This window comes from Rhynchophorus ferrugineus, unplaced genomic scaffold (assembly GCF_030347505.1).
Source record: "Rhynchophorus ferrugineus isolate W39M unplaced genomic scaffold, kcgeb_rfMv2 rfM1, whole genome shotgun sequence".
In the NCBI taxonomy this organism is placed as follows: Eukaryota; Metazoa; Arthropoda; class Insecta; order Coleoptera; family Curculionidae; genus Rhynchophorus; species Rhynchophorus ferrugineus.
Window position 1 is genome coordinate 55302203 of NW_027472580.1, and position 16290 is coordinate 55318492.

The 16290-nt window shown below is 32.0% G+C and overlaps 2 protein-coding genes across 2 annotated transcripts in view; one reads left to right on the forward strand and one right to left on the reverse strand.

The window, feature by feature from the left end:
• stet (stem cell tumor) overlaps positions 1 to 16290 on the reverse strand; it is a 325321-nt gene that overhangs the window by 304341 nt on the left and 4690 nt on the right. The gene's annotated exons all lie outside the window — the stretch shown is intronic.
• On the forward strand, positions 186 to 3308 carry LOC143200671 (uncharacterized). The gene is made up of 3 exons (XM_076411228.1): positions 186 to 248; positions 2200 to 2695; positions 2785 to 3308. Exons 1-3 carry the CDS (start codon positions 186 to 188, stop codon positions 3306 to 3308), a joined length of 1083 nt encoding a protein of 360 aa, XP_076267343.1.

The window sequence follows — 16290 nt, forward strand, 5'->3', positions numbered from 1 at the left end:
AGGCATTAATCTTATTACATATATTACAAGCAAATATGCACTGCATATATAAGGTTAGAGAAAAAGTAATTTTGGAATTTCTGAATATCTTCAGAAGGTTATTTCCGTCATATTTTGCTTCTTTATTTTTGAAAGTGAATAAATTGTCATTTATGATGAGCGGTTATATGAATGTTATTATGAAGATGAAGTTGCAAGGAAGCAGGGAGCAGACGGTTCCTGCATCCTTGTATCAACACCAAAGAAAAGTATTTGATGGGATTGACAAGAAATTGTTCATCATGGGCAGCTTGAAACAATATTAATTTATTTAATTTTCTGCTCCGCTGTCAAACATTGAGAGAGTTTGGCTTGGAAGCTGTGATGCATCTACCATATAGCCTGGATCCTGTCTCACCCGACTACCACCTGTTCTGGTCTCTGCAAATTTCATTTCTCTGCAACTTTGCAGCCACTAACGGTGTCGTGGTTTTACCGAAAAAGTGATAAAAGGTGAAATAGGCTAGTGTAAAGAATATAAATGGCTCTGACCATGAAAAAAAAAACTTTTTCTCCAACCCAATTATCATAATATAATCTTATATATAAAAATGAATCGCAAAATGTGTTGGTAAGCGCATAACTCAACAACGCCTGGACCAATTTGGCCAAATCTTTTTTTTAAATGTTCGTTGAAGTTCAAGGATGGTTTTTACGGCGAGAAAAATTAGAATTATTGCTGGAAAAACACTAAAAATAGCCCTATTCTTTTTCCCATACAAATGATTTGTATCTAAAACGTAGTCAATTTGAGCTTTATTGCTATGGTATAAAGTTCATATTAAATTACAAGCACTCACTGTTGTCTAAGCAATGTAGGTGTGTTCCTAACGTCAAAGATCATATCTATCAAAACAATGTGCGCGTGTGCGTTGGAGCACAGAATACATAGTTGGAGGAGTTTAATGTCGCGTTCCGAAACTCGCGTTTCTTAGTTTCGGCACGCGAGATAAAATGCATCAATTTCCACGTCATTACATCAGTCAAACAAAAATCGCGTTACCAACAGTGTTTTATTATTTTTAATATCCAAATTTTAAATAAATAAAACAATCCGTACGGCTTAAAAGGATTTGAGTTCAAGTCATATCAAATTTTAAAAAAAAGTTGTCTGTTACAGATGACTTTTGACAGATGACAGATGAATTGTCAACTGATACACGAAACAAATTCGTATATCGTGTTTTGTGCAGAGTGTTTAGTTAGTTAGTTAGTTAGTTAAAAAAGTTGTCTGTTACAGATGACTTTTGACAGATGACAGATGAATTGTCAACTGATACACGAAACAAATTCGTATATCGTGTTTTGTGCAGAGTGTTTAGTTAGTTAGTGTTTGTTTAGTTCGTGATTAGTGAAAAAATAATTTATATTTGATATGCCTCCTATAAGACGAAGCAATTTAGGTAGAAGAACCAGAAATGCTATAAACCAAGCTAATTACCGATCTAATCGTACTGCACAAGAACGTAACGACGGAAATGAACGTGAAAGAATTCGGATATCACAAACGCGTGAAGGGCGAGCGCGACATTCAACTAATAATCGCGCAAGTTTGAATCGAGCTGCTTTCAGTTACGATGTGTCAATTGACTACAGTAACTACCAATGTGTTGTTATTGGTTCTATGAACTTGGTTTGCTCACACTGTAAGGCATTAAAATACAAAAACGAAGCCAATGGATTGTGTTGCGCAAATGGTAAAGTGAAATTGATACCATTGGATCCACTACCAGAACCATTGTACTCATTGGTTTCAGGAATAGGAACAGATTCTATACACTTTTTGACACATATCCAACAATATAGCAATTGCTTTCAAATGACTTCATTTGGGGCAACAAATGCAGTTCGGGAAAATTTTATGCCAACTTTCAAGGTATGTATTATAGCAGTTACTCATAATTATTTTAGCGAACAAAATTTTCTGTCACCAAAGTTAAGATGTGTTACTAATCTTCAATTTCTTAATCATTACGAAATATATCACTTAGTCATCATATTATATGGTGATTCAGTTTCAGTGACACTTTTATTATATTTTATATTTGATAGATATTAGTTAAAACTAAATATATACTTTTTAAGATCAAATATTATTTAAGTTTGATCACTGACAATCCATTAATTTATACCACACCATAATATTTTTTTTATTTACAGATACAAGGGCAAATATATCACAGAGCAGGTTCACTGTTACCAGTGTCAGATAGCGACAACAAATTCCTGCAAATTTATTTTATGGGCAATTCACCACAAGAAATTGATCTGCGTTGTGCACATAACAATTTAGTAAAGAGGTCTATTGTACAACAATTACAAACTTTATTTCATCAACACAATCAATTGATTATATTGTTTAAAACTGCCCTGGATCTGATGCCATCCGATAATCACAAAATTGTAATCAGAGCTGATAAAACACCTGCAGGTCAACATACAAGACGTTTTAATGCACCAACTATTGATGAAGTTGCTATCATTGTAGTTGGAGAAAATTTGGAATCCCGTGATATTGTTTTACATCGTCGGAATGATCAATTACAACGTATAAAGGAAACACACCGCTCATATGATGCACTGCAATATCCCATTATATTTTGGCAAGGTGAAGATGGCTACGATTTATCAATAAAAATGATAAATCCCATTACAGGTAACTAAAATATTAGTTTAGCTATGGCGATAATATCTCAGTCGCTATATTATGTATTTGAATGTTATTAAAACAAAATCTGTTTACAGGTTCTGAAACCAACAAAAAAGTCAGTTCAATGAACTATTATTCATACCGCCTAATGATTCGGGAAAATGAAGATAATCACATATTGAAATGTCGGCGATTATATCACAAATATGTTGATGACATGTATGTTAAAATTGAAACGGAGAGATTAACATTCATCAGGTTGAATCAAACCAAACTCCGATCTGAAGAGTATATTCACCTTCGAGATGCGATTAATACTGATGGAAATGCACAGAATGTCGGTCGGATGACTATTCTTCCAGCAACATACATCGGAAGCCCTCGGCATATGCACGAATATGCTCAAGATGCCATGTCGTATGTTCGTCATTATGGTACAGCAGATTTGTTCATCACATTTACATGCAATCCGCAATGGATAGAAATTAAGCAGGAGTTATTCCCTGGGCAATCACCCATTGATCGTCATGATATTACAGCCAGAGTCTTTAGACAAAAGTTGAAATCTTTAATGAATTTCATCGTAAAACATAATGTGTTTGGTGAGACACGCTGCTGAATGTATTCTGTGGAGTGGTTGGTTGAAAAGATAAGGCCAAATGAAGTTAATGCAGTGATATCAGCTGAAATCCCTAATGTACAAGTAGATCCTGGATTGCATGAGGTAGTTATCAAAAACATGATACATGGTCCCTGTGGAACTCTTAATCAAAATTCACCGTGTATGATGGATGGTAAATGTTCAAAACGATATCCACGGACATTAATATCGGAAACAATTACTGGTAATGACTGTTATCCATTGTATCGTCGCAGATCGACAGCAGACAATGGAAAATCAACAATTGTCAAATTAAATCAACAAGATATTGAAATAGATAATCGTTGGATTGTTCCATATTCACCCATTTTATCAAAGACATTCAAAGCACACATCAACGTTGAATCTTGCCATTCAGTGCAATCGATTAAATACATTTGCAAATATGTAACCAAAGGGAGTGATATGGCTGTGATTGGAATTGGTGCAGAGAATTCTAATGATGAAGTTACCCAATACCAAATGGGCCGCTATGTCAGTAGTAATGAAGCAGTTTGGCGAATATTTTCTTTTCCTATTCATGAGAGACACCCTTCTGTTGTTCACTTAGCTGTGCATTTAGAAAATGGACAAAGAGTGTATTTTACAGCACAGAACGCAGTACAAAGAGCTGCTCAGCCACCATCTACTACATTAACCAGTTTTTTTTGAGACATGCCAAAACGATGATTTCGCACAAACATTGCTATATTCTGAAATGCCAAAATATTATACCTGGAATCAATCCTCAAGGAGATTTATACGATGGAAACAAGGAAAACCAGTTCCAGGATATACAGATGTATATTCCACCGATGCGATTGGCCGGATTTATTCAGTACATCCAAGCAATGATGAATGTTTTTATTTACGACTGCTATTAGTCAATGTACGTGGCCCAACATCATTCCAACAGTTACGAACTGTTGATGGTGAATTGTGTGGATCCTACAGAGAAGCCTGTCAACGTTTGCAATTGCTTGAAAATGACGCTCATTGGGATCAAACTCTCAATGATGCTGTAATATCATCACACGCTCATCAAATACGAACATTGTTTTCTATAATCATATCTACATGCTTCCCATCAAACCCAATTGATTTGTGGATCAAGTACAAAGATTATATGTGTGATGATATTTTGTATCAAATACGGAATAGAATGGGAAATCCAAATATACAAATCAATGAAGAAATTTACAATGAAGCATTGATTTCAATTGACATGTGCTTGATAATGTCAAACAAACTATTAATTCAATTAGGCCTGACCGCGCCCAATCGTCCAATGCATGACGCTTTTAACCAAGAGTTGCATCGAGAAAGACTGTATGATCTCAACGCTTTGAAAAAATTAATTCAAACAAATCTTCCACTGTTAAATGAACAACAGAAGTATGTATTTGAAACTCTTATGAAAGTAACAAATGATGAAACTGGAGGGATTTACTTCTTAAATGCACCTGGTGGTACAGGAAAAACTTTTTTGATTTCATTAATATTAGCAACAATTCGCTCACAAAATAAAATTGCACTTGCACTCGCTTCGTCGGGAATCGCAGCAACTTTGCTTGAAGGTGGTCGAACAGCCCATTCAGCACTACAATTGCCATTAAATATGCAAAGCAATGAAACTCCAACCTGCAACGTTTCGAAGAACTCTACAATGGCAAAGGTTTTGCAGCAATGTAAATTGATTGTTTGGGATGAATGCACGATGGCACATAAAAAATCTTTGGAGGCTTTAGACAGAACCTTAAAAGATCTACGTAGCAATAATAACCGATTTGGTGGTGCAATGATTTTATTAGCAGGAGATTTTCGTCAAACATTGCCAGTGATTCCACGATCAATGCCAGCTGATGAACTCAATGCATGTCTAAAGTCCTCCAATTTGTGGAAACATGTCAAAGTACTTCATTTAAGCAAGAATATGCGTGTCGAGTTGCAAAATGACCAATCTGGAAACATATTCTCTAAACAACTCATTGACATTGGTAATGGCAAATTTCCTATAGACATGTTGACTGGCTGCATTAACTTTCCTCAAAGTTTTTGTCAGTTAACTCGATCAAAAGATGAACTTATTCAGAAGGTGTTTCCAGATGTTTCTCAAAATTACAGAAACCATGATTGGTTGAGCGAACGAGCTATACTGGCTGCAAAAAACATAGATGTAAATGAATTAAATTTCAAAATTCAAGAACAAATTACAGGCGAAATGAGGATATATAAATCAGTTGATTCGGCTACTAATCAAGATGATGTAGTCAACTATCCACCGGAATTTTTAAACTCGCTGGATTTGCCAGGATTGCCACCTCACAATCTTCAATTAAAGGTTGGATCGGTGGTTATAATGTTGCGAAATATCAACCAACCGCGTCTTTGCAACGGTACACGGTTAGCGATAAAAAAATTACTAAACAATGTGATAGAAGCAACTATACTCAAAGGAAAGTATAAAGGAGAAGATGTTCTCATACCGCGCATCCCAATGATTCCGACTGATGTGCCATTTGAGTTTAAACGACTACAGTTTCCAGTGCGGCTTGCTTTTGCTATGACTATAAACAAGTCCCAGGGGCAATCATTAAGTGTTTGTGGTATTAATCTAGAAAACCCATGTTTCTCACATGGTCAATTGTATGTTGCCTGTTCCCGTGTTGGAAAACCATCAGATTTGAATATCTATGCGCCAGGTAATCAAACAAAAAACATCGTATACCACAAAGCACTACAATGATAATAATAATAATAATTATGATTCACATGATTAACAATAAAGCGATTACTTGCTTTTCAATCCTTATATATGTTTTATTTAATTATTTTTTATTCACAACGCCCTATCACCAGGGTGATGGTTCTGTTCAGGAGAATTTTTTAAAATACGTAGGCACAAAAACTGCCACATTACAAATCTTTTTGACAGAACGAAGTCTGTCGGGTCAGCTAGTTTAAAATAAAATCTTAATATATATAAATATTAGCCCTAATTTAAACTTATCCAGATATATTATGCTTATCTACAGCTCTTAATTCAGTTTGCTATTCAGTTCAAACTGCTATGATAATTTGACGTTATTTATTAAAAATAAATTAAAAAAACAAATATACTCGTTGCATAAGCTTTCAACTAAGTGAATTATTATAGTTTAAAATACAAGCTGAAAAATATTTATTTGAAACAAATGTCTTACTGGATCCTTTTTCGACCTAGATATGAGGTATTTTAAAATGTGTTACAGGATGAATGGTCTTTATAAATTACTATTTTTCTTCAGTAGGCTAGTTACTTACACCTAACTAGTCCAAAAGTTTACAATAATATGCAAAATTAATTTTATGCAAAATTAATTTACATCCTAAAAAACAGGTTTGTATATCGGGTTTACATAGTTTTACATTACGTTAATTTGTCCTTTTTATTCCAATTCATAAGGATTGCATACGAATCTAGCATTCATTTCTTCAACCACACAGCTGCCTAAAATTCGAAACTTTAACCAAAATATTGCTCACAGTGTTTAGAACTTCTACCAACATTCTCGACCATGATTAATCAACGATCTAATAACCATTGAAGAATAGAACGACTAAAAAAGCCTTATACCACATGTTTAACATGTTTTAGTTTATCTCAATTTTGGTCTTCCATTTTATATTTTTTGTATTGCCCCTCCCGGTCATTATATTTGTTAATTTTTTTCCAGCCACCTTACTGTCTGCTGTATTATTTTTCTTAATATTTCTACTTTTATTTGTTTCTATTTATTGAATTCTTTACATTTTTAATTTCTATTTAATTTCCTGATAATATAATTCCTAGATACTTATTAGTCTACGTCTTCTAAGTCTTAGTTTCTTATTTTTCGTTTGTATACTGTATTTTCATTAGTATAAAGTTTATTACATAATCTATAACATCACAACAGATGTTTATAATTAAAGATTGTGGACACTGTAAAAAAAAACTACAAATCCCAGAAAAAACTTTTATTTGATGTAATCCTTCAGCAATTGCTTAATTTGCTTATTGGCTAATCCGGCACTGACTACATGACAGCAGAAAAATGTAGCTACTAAGTAATAAAATCACGTGAATTATACGTCATCATATTATGAAATACGTAGCAGCACCTTCATCTAGTGAATACTAAATTAAAACATTCAAAAGTATTAACGATTCATAAAACCAAAGAATTTAAAAATTAAAAATTTAAAAATTAACAATTGAATAAAATAAAAAATAAATTTAAAAAGAATGTACTGAAATGAGAAAATGTTAAATTATTTTGTCGAACATGTGTAGAGGTTGAAAATAGCGAAGTGTTGTCTTCAAATTCTCGAAAATTATTCCTAAATAGTTTTAGATAATTTTTTTTAATAATTACATCTTACCTTAGATATTCTTGGTACAATCTTAATTTGTAAATTAATTTATTACTACTGGATTAATACATTAGTATGTATTTACCAATTTTACATAAATGAATGAATGAATTTAACCAAATAAATTATTCATAAAATTTAGCGAACAAACAATTTATAAAACTTTCTTAAATAGCAAAATTACCCTCAAATGTTATAATACTTTATTATAGTGGGGTAATAAAATTTTACTTTATCTTCATAATGAATGCTTATATTTTTAGTTCAAATTATATTCAGTTTTATATAGAATCTAAACTTACGACTTATATAATAATCGTACTGCTTTATGATATATAACGAACCCACAAAACAAATAAATGTGAAACGTTTTTTATATAAAAAGTCGTATATATATAATACGACACGCATCTCATATGTGTACAATGCCGCGAACAAATACTACACATTTTTCAATGTAATAAGCCAGGTCTAAACAAATGTTTCTTTTACAAAAATATTATTATGGATCAGAAAGTAATACTACACATTATTTTTATATACTGAATGTCTATAACTTTTAACATTATTTCTGCGAATTATGTACCCAATATGTACCCAACATAACGGTCCTTCGAACAAAAATAAAATAGTTTCCTAGTAAAATGAAAGTTTTTTGCCAGCTTGGTAGCTGCTGTGGTTAATATGACAAAACGGTCCTCAACTGTTGCTGTAGTCGCGGGTTGTGAAATTATGATTGTGATTATTTCTAATTGTGACTGACATATGCAAGAGTGTAAAGTCCAACGATGAATCTCAGTCACACCAGGCTGGGAAAGACGGGATGTCTTTCAGGATGGTCTCTAAGTTAATCACTCGTCAGTATGTGGCCTTAATGCTGAGGCCCGTGTTTCGATGCCCACGTTAAGCACTAGGTAGGATCAACCCACATATACCCTTAGTAAAAAGAAGACTTTACAATAGAACAAAAAAAAATTAAACCCTAAGTGTTTCATAACTGGTGTTATTTAGGATTCCAGGGAGAGTATAAAGCTTTTCTCATTTGAATGCATTCAATTAACCGACATCATATTAGAGTTATAACAAAAATAAGAACAAAACTAAATAACGTTTAAAACATTTCTTTAAATTAACATTACTTAAAATATAGAAACCAAAATTATGATTATATTACAATGTTCGTAACAAAACTGAAAATATATATAGTAGTCTAATTATAGTGTGTTCTGTTTTATTTCAACAAAATTATATTCATCTAAAAATTGTAGTAATACTTCTGTTACGAAATTATCATGATCGCAAAACCTGGAATATCACAAAAGCCTATAGACCTATATCACTGTTACCAGTAATATCTAGGGTATTTGAGCTGAAACCAATAAAACCGATTATCGAGAAAAAAGCCCCAATACCTACACATCAGTTTAGGATTATTAACAAATATTCAACAATTGACAAGATGCATAGAATAACAGATGTTATTGAAGAAGCCTATAAAGGTAAAAAGGTATGTTCAACTATAATCTTAGATTTAGCACAAGCCTTTGATAAGGTAGGTATGGCATGACGGTCTTGTTCATAAGTTCCAGAAAATGTTACCGAAGCAACACACTGAGCTATTAAAATTTTACATTATAACTAAAATCTTAAAAAGTTAAACGTCAAAAGTCAAAAAAGGAAGCCTACTATACAATAAAAGAAGCCAAAGAATGAGAGAGTATATTGGGACCAATTCCTTACCTACTTTACACATGTGTTATACCACAAATGGAAATATCACAATGGCTACATTTGCTGATGATACTGTGATTCTTGCTATCGAAGACAATAGTGAACGAAATAGATAATTGGACTCAAACTTGGAAAATAAAAATTGACGAAAGTAAATCTGTGAAAGACTTCGCTGAAAGAAACATGTAAAAAAGAAAAGAAAATAACTGGAGTTCAAATATAGGAAAATGTGTTGGTTAATTTAAAGAAAATCACAATTATCACTGTATAATAAATTGCTATTATACAAGCAAATATTGAGACCTATATGGACAAGCGGAATTCAATTATGGGAATGCTCCGCAAAAAGTAATATACATACAATACAAGTTTTACAGAAGTCCTCAGAAGTATAGTAAGTGCACCCAGATACTGCAAACAAACTATGTTTTGCTTCATCCAACCATCTCAACCTTGATCTCCTTTTTTCGTGCAGATGTAGATTCTTTCACTTTCCAATTATTAATATGGTTATTACATTTTTCCCTGTTATCTCGTTCAATTTGCTTTACGATATATCTTCTAACTATTATATCTATGTATTTTTACAATTTTTATGAGGGTCAATTTTAATTTTTGAAATTATAATGGATCGAAAACCCAGCAAAAGGAACTACTTTGGATGCAGATCTATTTCTATTCCAGGGCAACAACATACTACGGAAGAAGAAATCAGTGTTACGAATATATACGAGCAGTAAAACTGAATAAATTGGATGATGCAAATGTTGTTATCGAAAATAATTACATCTACAGTATTTTGGAGTTTTTCATAGTTTTTATAATCGTATTTTCATTAGTCTTGTGAGCTATACGCAAGAAAGAGATCAAATTCTCTCATTTCATACTGGAACGCACACGACTGAAGTTATAACTTTTATAATAGCTGCATTTTTAATGAAGGCTGCATTCCCACTTCATTATGAGTACGCATTTGTTCTTTTACTACGTTAGACTTAAATTCATATTATGTAACGAAAGCAATTATTATTATAACAGTTATAAACAATATAAGCAATGAGTAATAAAAATGACGAAGATGTTATTGGCAAATTTAAAATAAAACCTAGATCAAGCATGCAATATTTTTCACTAATAGTATTGTTACTAATCATCCTTTTTATCAGAGAATATAGACCACCTAAAGTAGGCCATAAATCAAGCTCAATACAACCCTGCCTGCTCGAAATCAGCACAACGTTTGACACGGATTGTCGGCGTAGAATAATCAAAGCCACGTCCTGACTCTTGTCCTGGGTCGACTTTCCATGGACGAGGGGTCCCTCTTGCCACAAAGAGGGGGGGTTTCGATTCAATGGCGCAGCTCACAGACGGCAGGGCCATTTTCAGAACACGCACGTTTGAAATTTCAATGAATTGGAATAATAAAATAATAAAAGGGCGGTTTTTGTTGAGAGGACCTGAGGGTCTGGGGGTTGAATTAGATCGGACATAATAGCCTTCAGTTCTATGGCTTATTTATATCCACCTAAGTAACGATAAATCAGCTGGGACACGCTAAATTTCAATAGAGACTTATATATACATAATATAGTTACTGAGGAGTTTAACCTCTAATAAGGACTAGTCTTAAATACAAGGGATGGACAAGACAATATAAACATTTGACATATATATTCAAAATAACAGTGAACTCGCGCGATCAAGTTTTTTAATGTATTACGTGTCGCAATTTGTAAATTTGTTTTAGAATCAGACAATATTTTCCGTTTCATTTTATTCTAGTTAAAAAGAGACACAATGCTGTCTGATATGTTCAAACAGGTAAAAGTCGGTTGTTGCAAATATATGCAAAAATTCAAAATCTCCCAAAAATAGAATAACAATATAATTTTGGATTAACCGAAAAGAAAGTGTCTACATACCTTGACGTTCTATTTAAGATTTATGAAGTATAATAAAACGGTAAGTAGTTTTCTTAATATAAATATAATTAAATACATTTGTTTCAGAGGAAACTGTGAAAGTATCCACAAAATTTAGGGATATGCAGCTTTTTAATGGATGTAGAACATCCCTTCATACACTGTTGTATAATACAGGATTTAAATGGTGTAAAGATAAACGATGAGGAAGTCTAATAGAACTTCCAGACATTTCTATTAAAAGAATACAGTTTTTAAAAGCATACAATAAAATTAAAGAGGACTTATTATTTCAATTTCTGTATTTAGATGAGACATGGATATTTCAGAATGACATTGGGTACTCATGGCAAAATGATATTGTTAAAAATAATTTTAAGACAACAAAAGTTAATAGAAAAAGATAAACGTTGGAATAAAAATTGATTCGGTTTTGTTAGTCATAACAATTAATAATAATTAATTGCAGATATATAGTTCTTCATGCTGGAAACAGGAATGAAAGCGATATGGGGTGTGGCAAGGAATTATTACAATAGACATTCCAGTCGAGAAGGATATACAAGCAAGAATTGTCTGGGTATGTGGGAAAAACACCTCAAGCACCCTCAATTTTGATGAACGCGATTAGACACATTGAAGAAGAAATTGAAAAATGGTGGAATCGTGAACAATTGTTAGATAGATTGGAAATTACAACAGCTTAGTTATGAATGCTTAGTCACTTGAATAGTGATTCTAAAAATAACAGTGAAACTTTGAAATGACAGCCAAAACAGGGTGATGAGAGTGGAAACAACTAAAGGTACATAGTAGACAATATACAATAATTATAGGAAATCGTATTGTAGAGTGCAACATATTTTTGTGTATATTGTATGTGTGCAATTGTTCAGAATATACACGAGCACTTGATTAAAATATATAAGACGAGAAAGAATAATAACTGTTTTGCAGATATAGAAAATCCATTAGGGAGAATGTAGTGATTAAATCTAGTTTTATCAAGAACTATATTTACAGGTGGTAACAGAACAAACTCAGAAGAAATACAGTGATATTAAAGCAACTTTACAAGGAAACACTGCATGGAAACAAGAATTAAATATAAAAGGTAAATATGCTCTCTAACTAACTATTAATTAGGTGGATTAGGCCTCCAGGGCAAACACTATATAAAACATTTGCCTAGAATACTGCCTCATGGGTGGTGTGGAAAAGAGTTCAATGTAAATGTAATAAAACATAACCCTAACCTACAAACTATTATGACTGTATAATTAATTGTAGTTTAATACAATTTATATTAATAGTGATTAATAGTGAACTGTGAAGTGTTTAAGAAGTCATAATTGATTCCAAACAGGTGATCCTAGAAAGTAATCATCGGCCATGGCCTTTTTCCATATGGACAGACTTTTCGGACAGACCATATGGACGAATTTTGACCGTAATGAGAGTGTATGAAATTGACCGTAATGAGAGTGTCAATAGGTTTATAGAAATAGCCTAAAAAGTTTTCTTTTGTAAACGAGATAAAATACAAATATATTTATATATAAATTTTTACCAACTTACTGTCACATCAATTTAAACAATAGTGGCAAAACATTTAAAAGCGAATCCTACTATTTTTTCTTTCTCTTTTTTTCCATATATTTATATATATATATATATATATATATATATATATATATATATAAAGCAAAAATAATATATATAAATAAATATATATATATATATATATATATATATATATATATATATATCATATTTTCGTTTATTGACACTGACAGTATTGTTCGGCGTCTATGAAAACCCAATGAAAACGTCCTCCATATTTTGCTGAAAACGCCGCACTGTTTTTTTTTCATCTATCTAAATTTTTTTGATATGTTTATTAGATATGCTTAGTACAATCCTAATTATAAATTAAGTTATTACTACATTTCATTTGTACTTGGATTAATTCACACGCAGGACGAATGCAAGATAAATACATCAATCATGTATTCCTCAGTTATAAAGGTATAGAGTTTATATAAATTCTTATGGTTTGGTTCGCTTCAATCTTCTGATATCCTGCGCGTTGTCCAGTAGTTGTGTTGCTTCCATGTTAATATGATTTAGTAATTTTCTTTCGTGTTTTAAGACGAAATCTTGGATAACTTCGCAAATCCATTTGGTTTCCAGGTCATCGTGCAGTTCTTCGTTGGTTACGTAGCGATAGGCAACCCCATATCTGCACCCCATAGGTCCAAATTGGCTTTATGATTGGCTGAGAAATCAACCTTTTTGGTTTTAGATCAAGTTGAGAGTATCTTCCGACCAACCAGTATAGTTGTTTCATTTTGGTTCTAATGTGTTTTGCTTTTTATCTAACATGATGTTATTTATCTAAATAAGCATGCAGTATATATAGTTTTAAAGCATATTATGTAACCTATAGTTTTAAAGTTCTCTAACATGCTATCAATTAGCTCTCGGTAATTTTGATATGGACAATTTTTAGGAGGCTCAGTTTTTAGGAGGCTCAGATAGCTTTCATATTTTTTCCTTTAAGTGCTTACAAAATAAATTAAACAAAAATAGCCACATTCTTGACAATTTTATTTTCGTTTCTCGTCTTTCCGCCATACTTGAAATGAATATGTTTAAAAATAAACATATTATATGCTTTCATTTATATAATAATTTTTATGCAATTACTGCAAGGTTCTGTGTAGCCCAAGATTTGTCAAGATTTGGAACAACGAAGTTAAAGTAAGTTTCGAAGATCTCACAAAATTTTTCACATGCGTTTAAATAAAATTTTAAATCTCGTACTTCAATTAGTACACCACATATATAACAAAATATGTCACCATCATTTTTACACTATTTAGACGACATCTTAACTTTTTTGAGTGCTTTACGAAACAGTTGTATTTTACAAAATTGTTGTCTTTTGTGTTTACTTAAGTGACATCTGTAGACACCGTGTGATAATTACGACCTCTTTATGTTTCCGCTATTTTAAAAAATATTTGAACTAATTAATACTTTTTTGTGTATGATAACAAATTAAATTATTACCATAACCGCCACAAAAGCAAACTTTTTAAGGAATATAGGTTTTGTTTTCCATTATTTTAGATCATAATAAATAGAAAAATAATTGGGAGAGCTTGAAGTAAGTGTTAATACAACCACCATATAGGCCAGACATAGTAAATTCTGATTGTTACATCCAGAACTCTGTTAATGGAGTTAAGCTACTAAAAAGAATCAAGTACATAGAGTAACTGCGGCTAATGAAAAGGCGTTTGAGACAAATAAATACTGCCCTGCAATATTACTGGATGTCTTACAAGCTTTTGATCGGGTTTGGCATTTGGGATTAATCTGTAATATGAGCAAATTGTTACCGCGTAACTATTATCAATTGCTGGAGTCATATCTTTTCGGAAGAAAATTTGGAGTATCGCACGAAATAGCGTTCTAAGCTTTTAAAACTATTTCGGCTAGAGTTCCACAAGGTAGCGTCTTAGGAACTCTCCTGTATCTTCTATACACTGCTGACATCCCAACAACAAAATAAACACTACTTGAAACCTTCGCTGACGACACAATTATTATGGCAAACGACATATCTCTGCTTAGGGCTGTAGAAAAACTACAAGTGGCAGTACAACAAAATCTACAAATGGACGAAATATTGGAAAATTCAACTTAATAGCTCCAAACCTGTTCATGTTAATTTTGCATTGCGACGAAATAATAAAAACTTCACTTCACAAATAAATAAAATATATCACATTCCTCAAGCAGAATCAACTAAATACCTCGGCATCTATCTTAACGAAGATTAAATTGGAAACATCATATTACAAAAAAAGCAAAACACATTAGAACGAAAATAAAACAACCATACTGGTTAGTCGGAAGATACTCTCAACTTGATCTAAAATCAAAGAGATTGATTTACCAGACAATCATAAAACCAATTTCGACCTATGGAGTGGAAATATATCAACTACAAAAACTGCACGATGACCTGGAAATCAAATGGATTTGCGAAGTTATCCAAGATTTCGCCTTAAAACACGAAAGAAGATTACTAAATCATACTAACGTGGAAGCAATACAATTACTGGACAACGCGTAGGATATCAAAATATTGAAGCGAACCAAACAATCCGAACTTATATAAAATGTATACCTTTAATGTAAACTATAGCTTAAATTTATAATTGAGGAATGTATATTGATATATTTGTCTGGCACTCGTCTTACTTGTGTATTAATCCAAGTACAAATGAAATGTAATAATAAATTAATTTATAATTAAGATTGTACTAAGCAGATCTAATAAAGATGTTATCAAAAAAAAAACTTTGAAAAGAAGTCTGTGAAAACCAGTTGATATAGTTTCTTAACCGGTATTCTCAGAAACTTTCTACCGATGATATATAATGGCTCTATCAAAAAATAACGAAACATGCTGATTATTATGGATATGCCAATTGTAAGTCAATTATAAGGGAGGATGTTTTATTTAAATATATTTATTTTCATACGAGGAAGCAGGTAAAGAGGAGAATTATTTATTTATAAAGTCAATTATAATTTTTTTCTCTAAAAAAATGTTGACGCTGATCAATCAAATGTAAATAGACATAATCTACAAATTCTTAAAGTATCTTCTGCGTGATATAAAATGCGTGAGACATCGATAATAATAATGAAGAAGACAAATAGGAACTACAGTGAATAGGACAGTTCAAAAAACTAGTCAAGAAGCTGTCTCTCTGTCTTTCAACCGTTTTCAACTAATAATGACGCAATGTCTTACTAGAAATTTGATTTTCAATTCTTATAACACATTCTAATCGTTTTTTTTTATTTATTAAAAAACGATAAAACCGCTG

What these genes read in the sequence shown, in the direction of transcription:
- LOC143200671 (XM_076411228.1), top strand. Translation starts at nt 186, where the DNA reads ATGAAGTTGCAAGGAAGCAGGGAGCAGACGGTTCCTGCATCCTTGTAT. An exon ending in TGTATCAACACCAAAGAAAA is followed by an intron (nt 249 to 2,199) that starts GTATTTGATGGG and finishes TTTTATTTACAG; the next exon opens with ATACAAGGGCAAATATATCA. An exon ending in AATGATAAATCCCATTACAG is followed by an intron (nt 2,696 to 2,784) that starts GTAACTAAAATA and finishes ATCTGTTTACAG; the next exon opens with GTTCTGAAACCAACAAAAAA.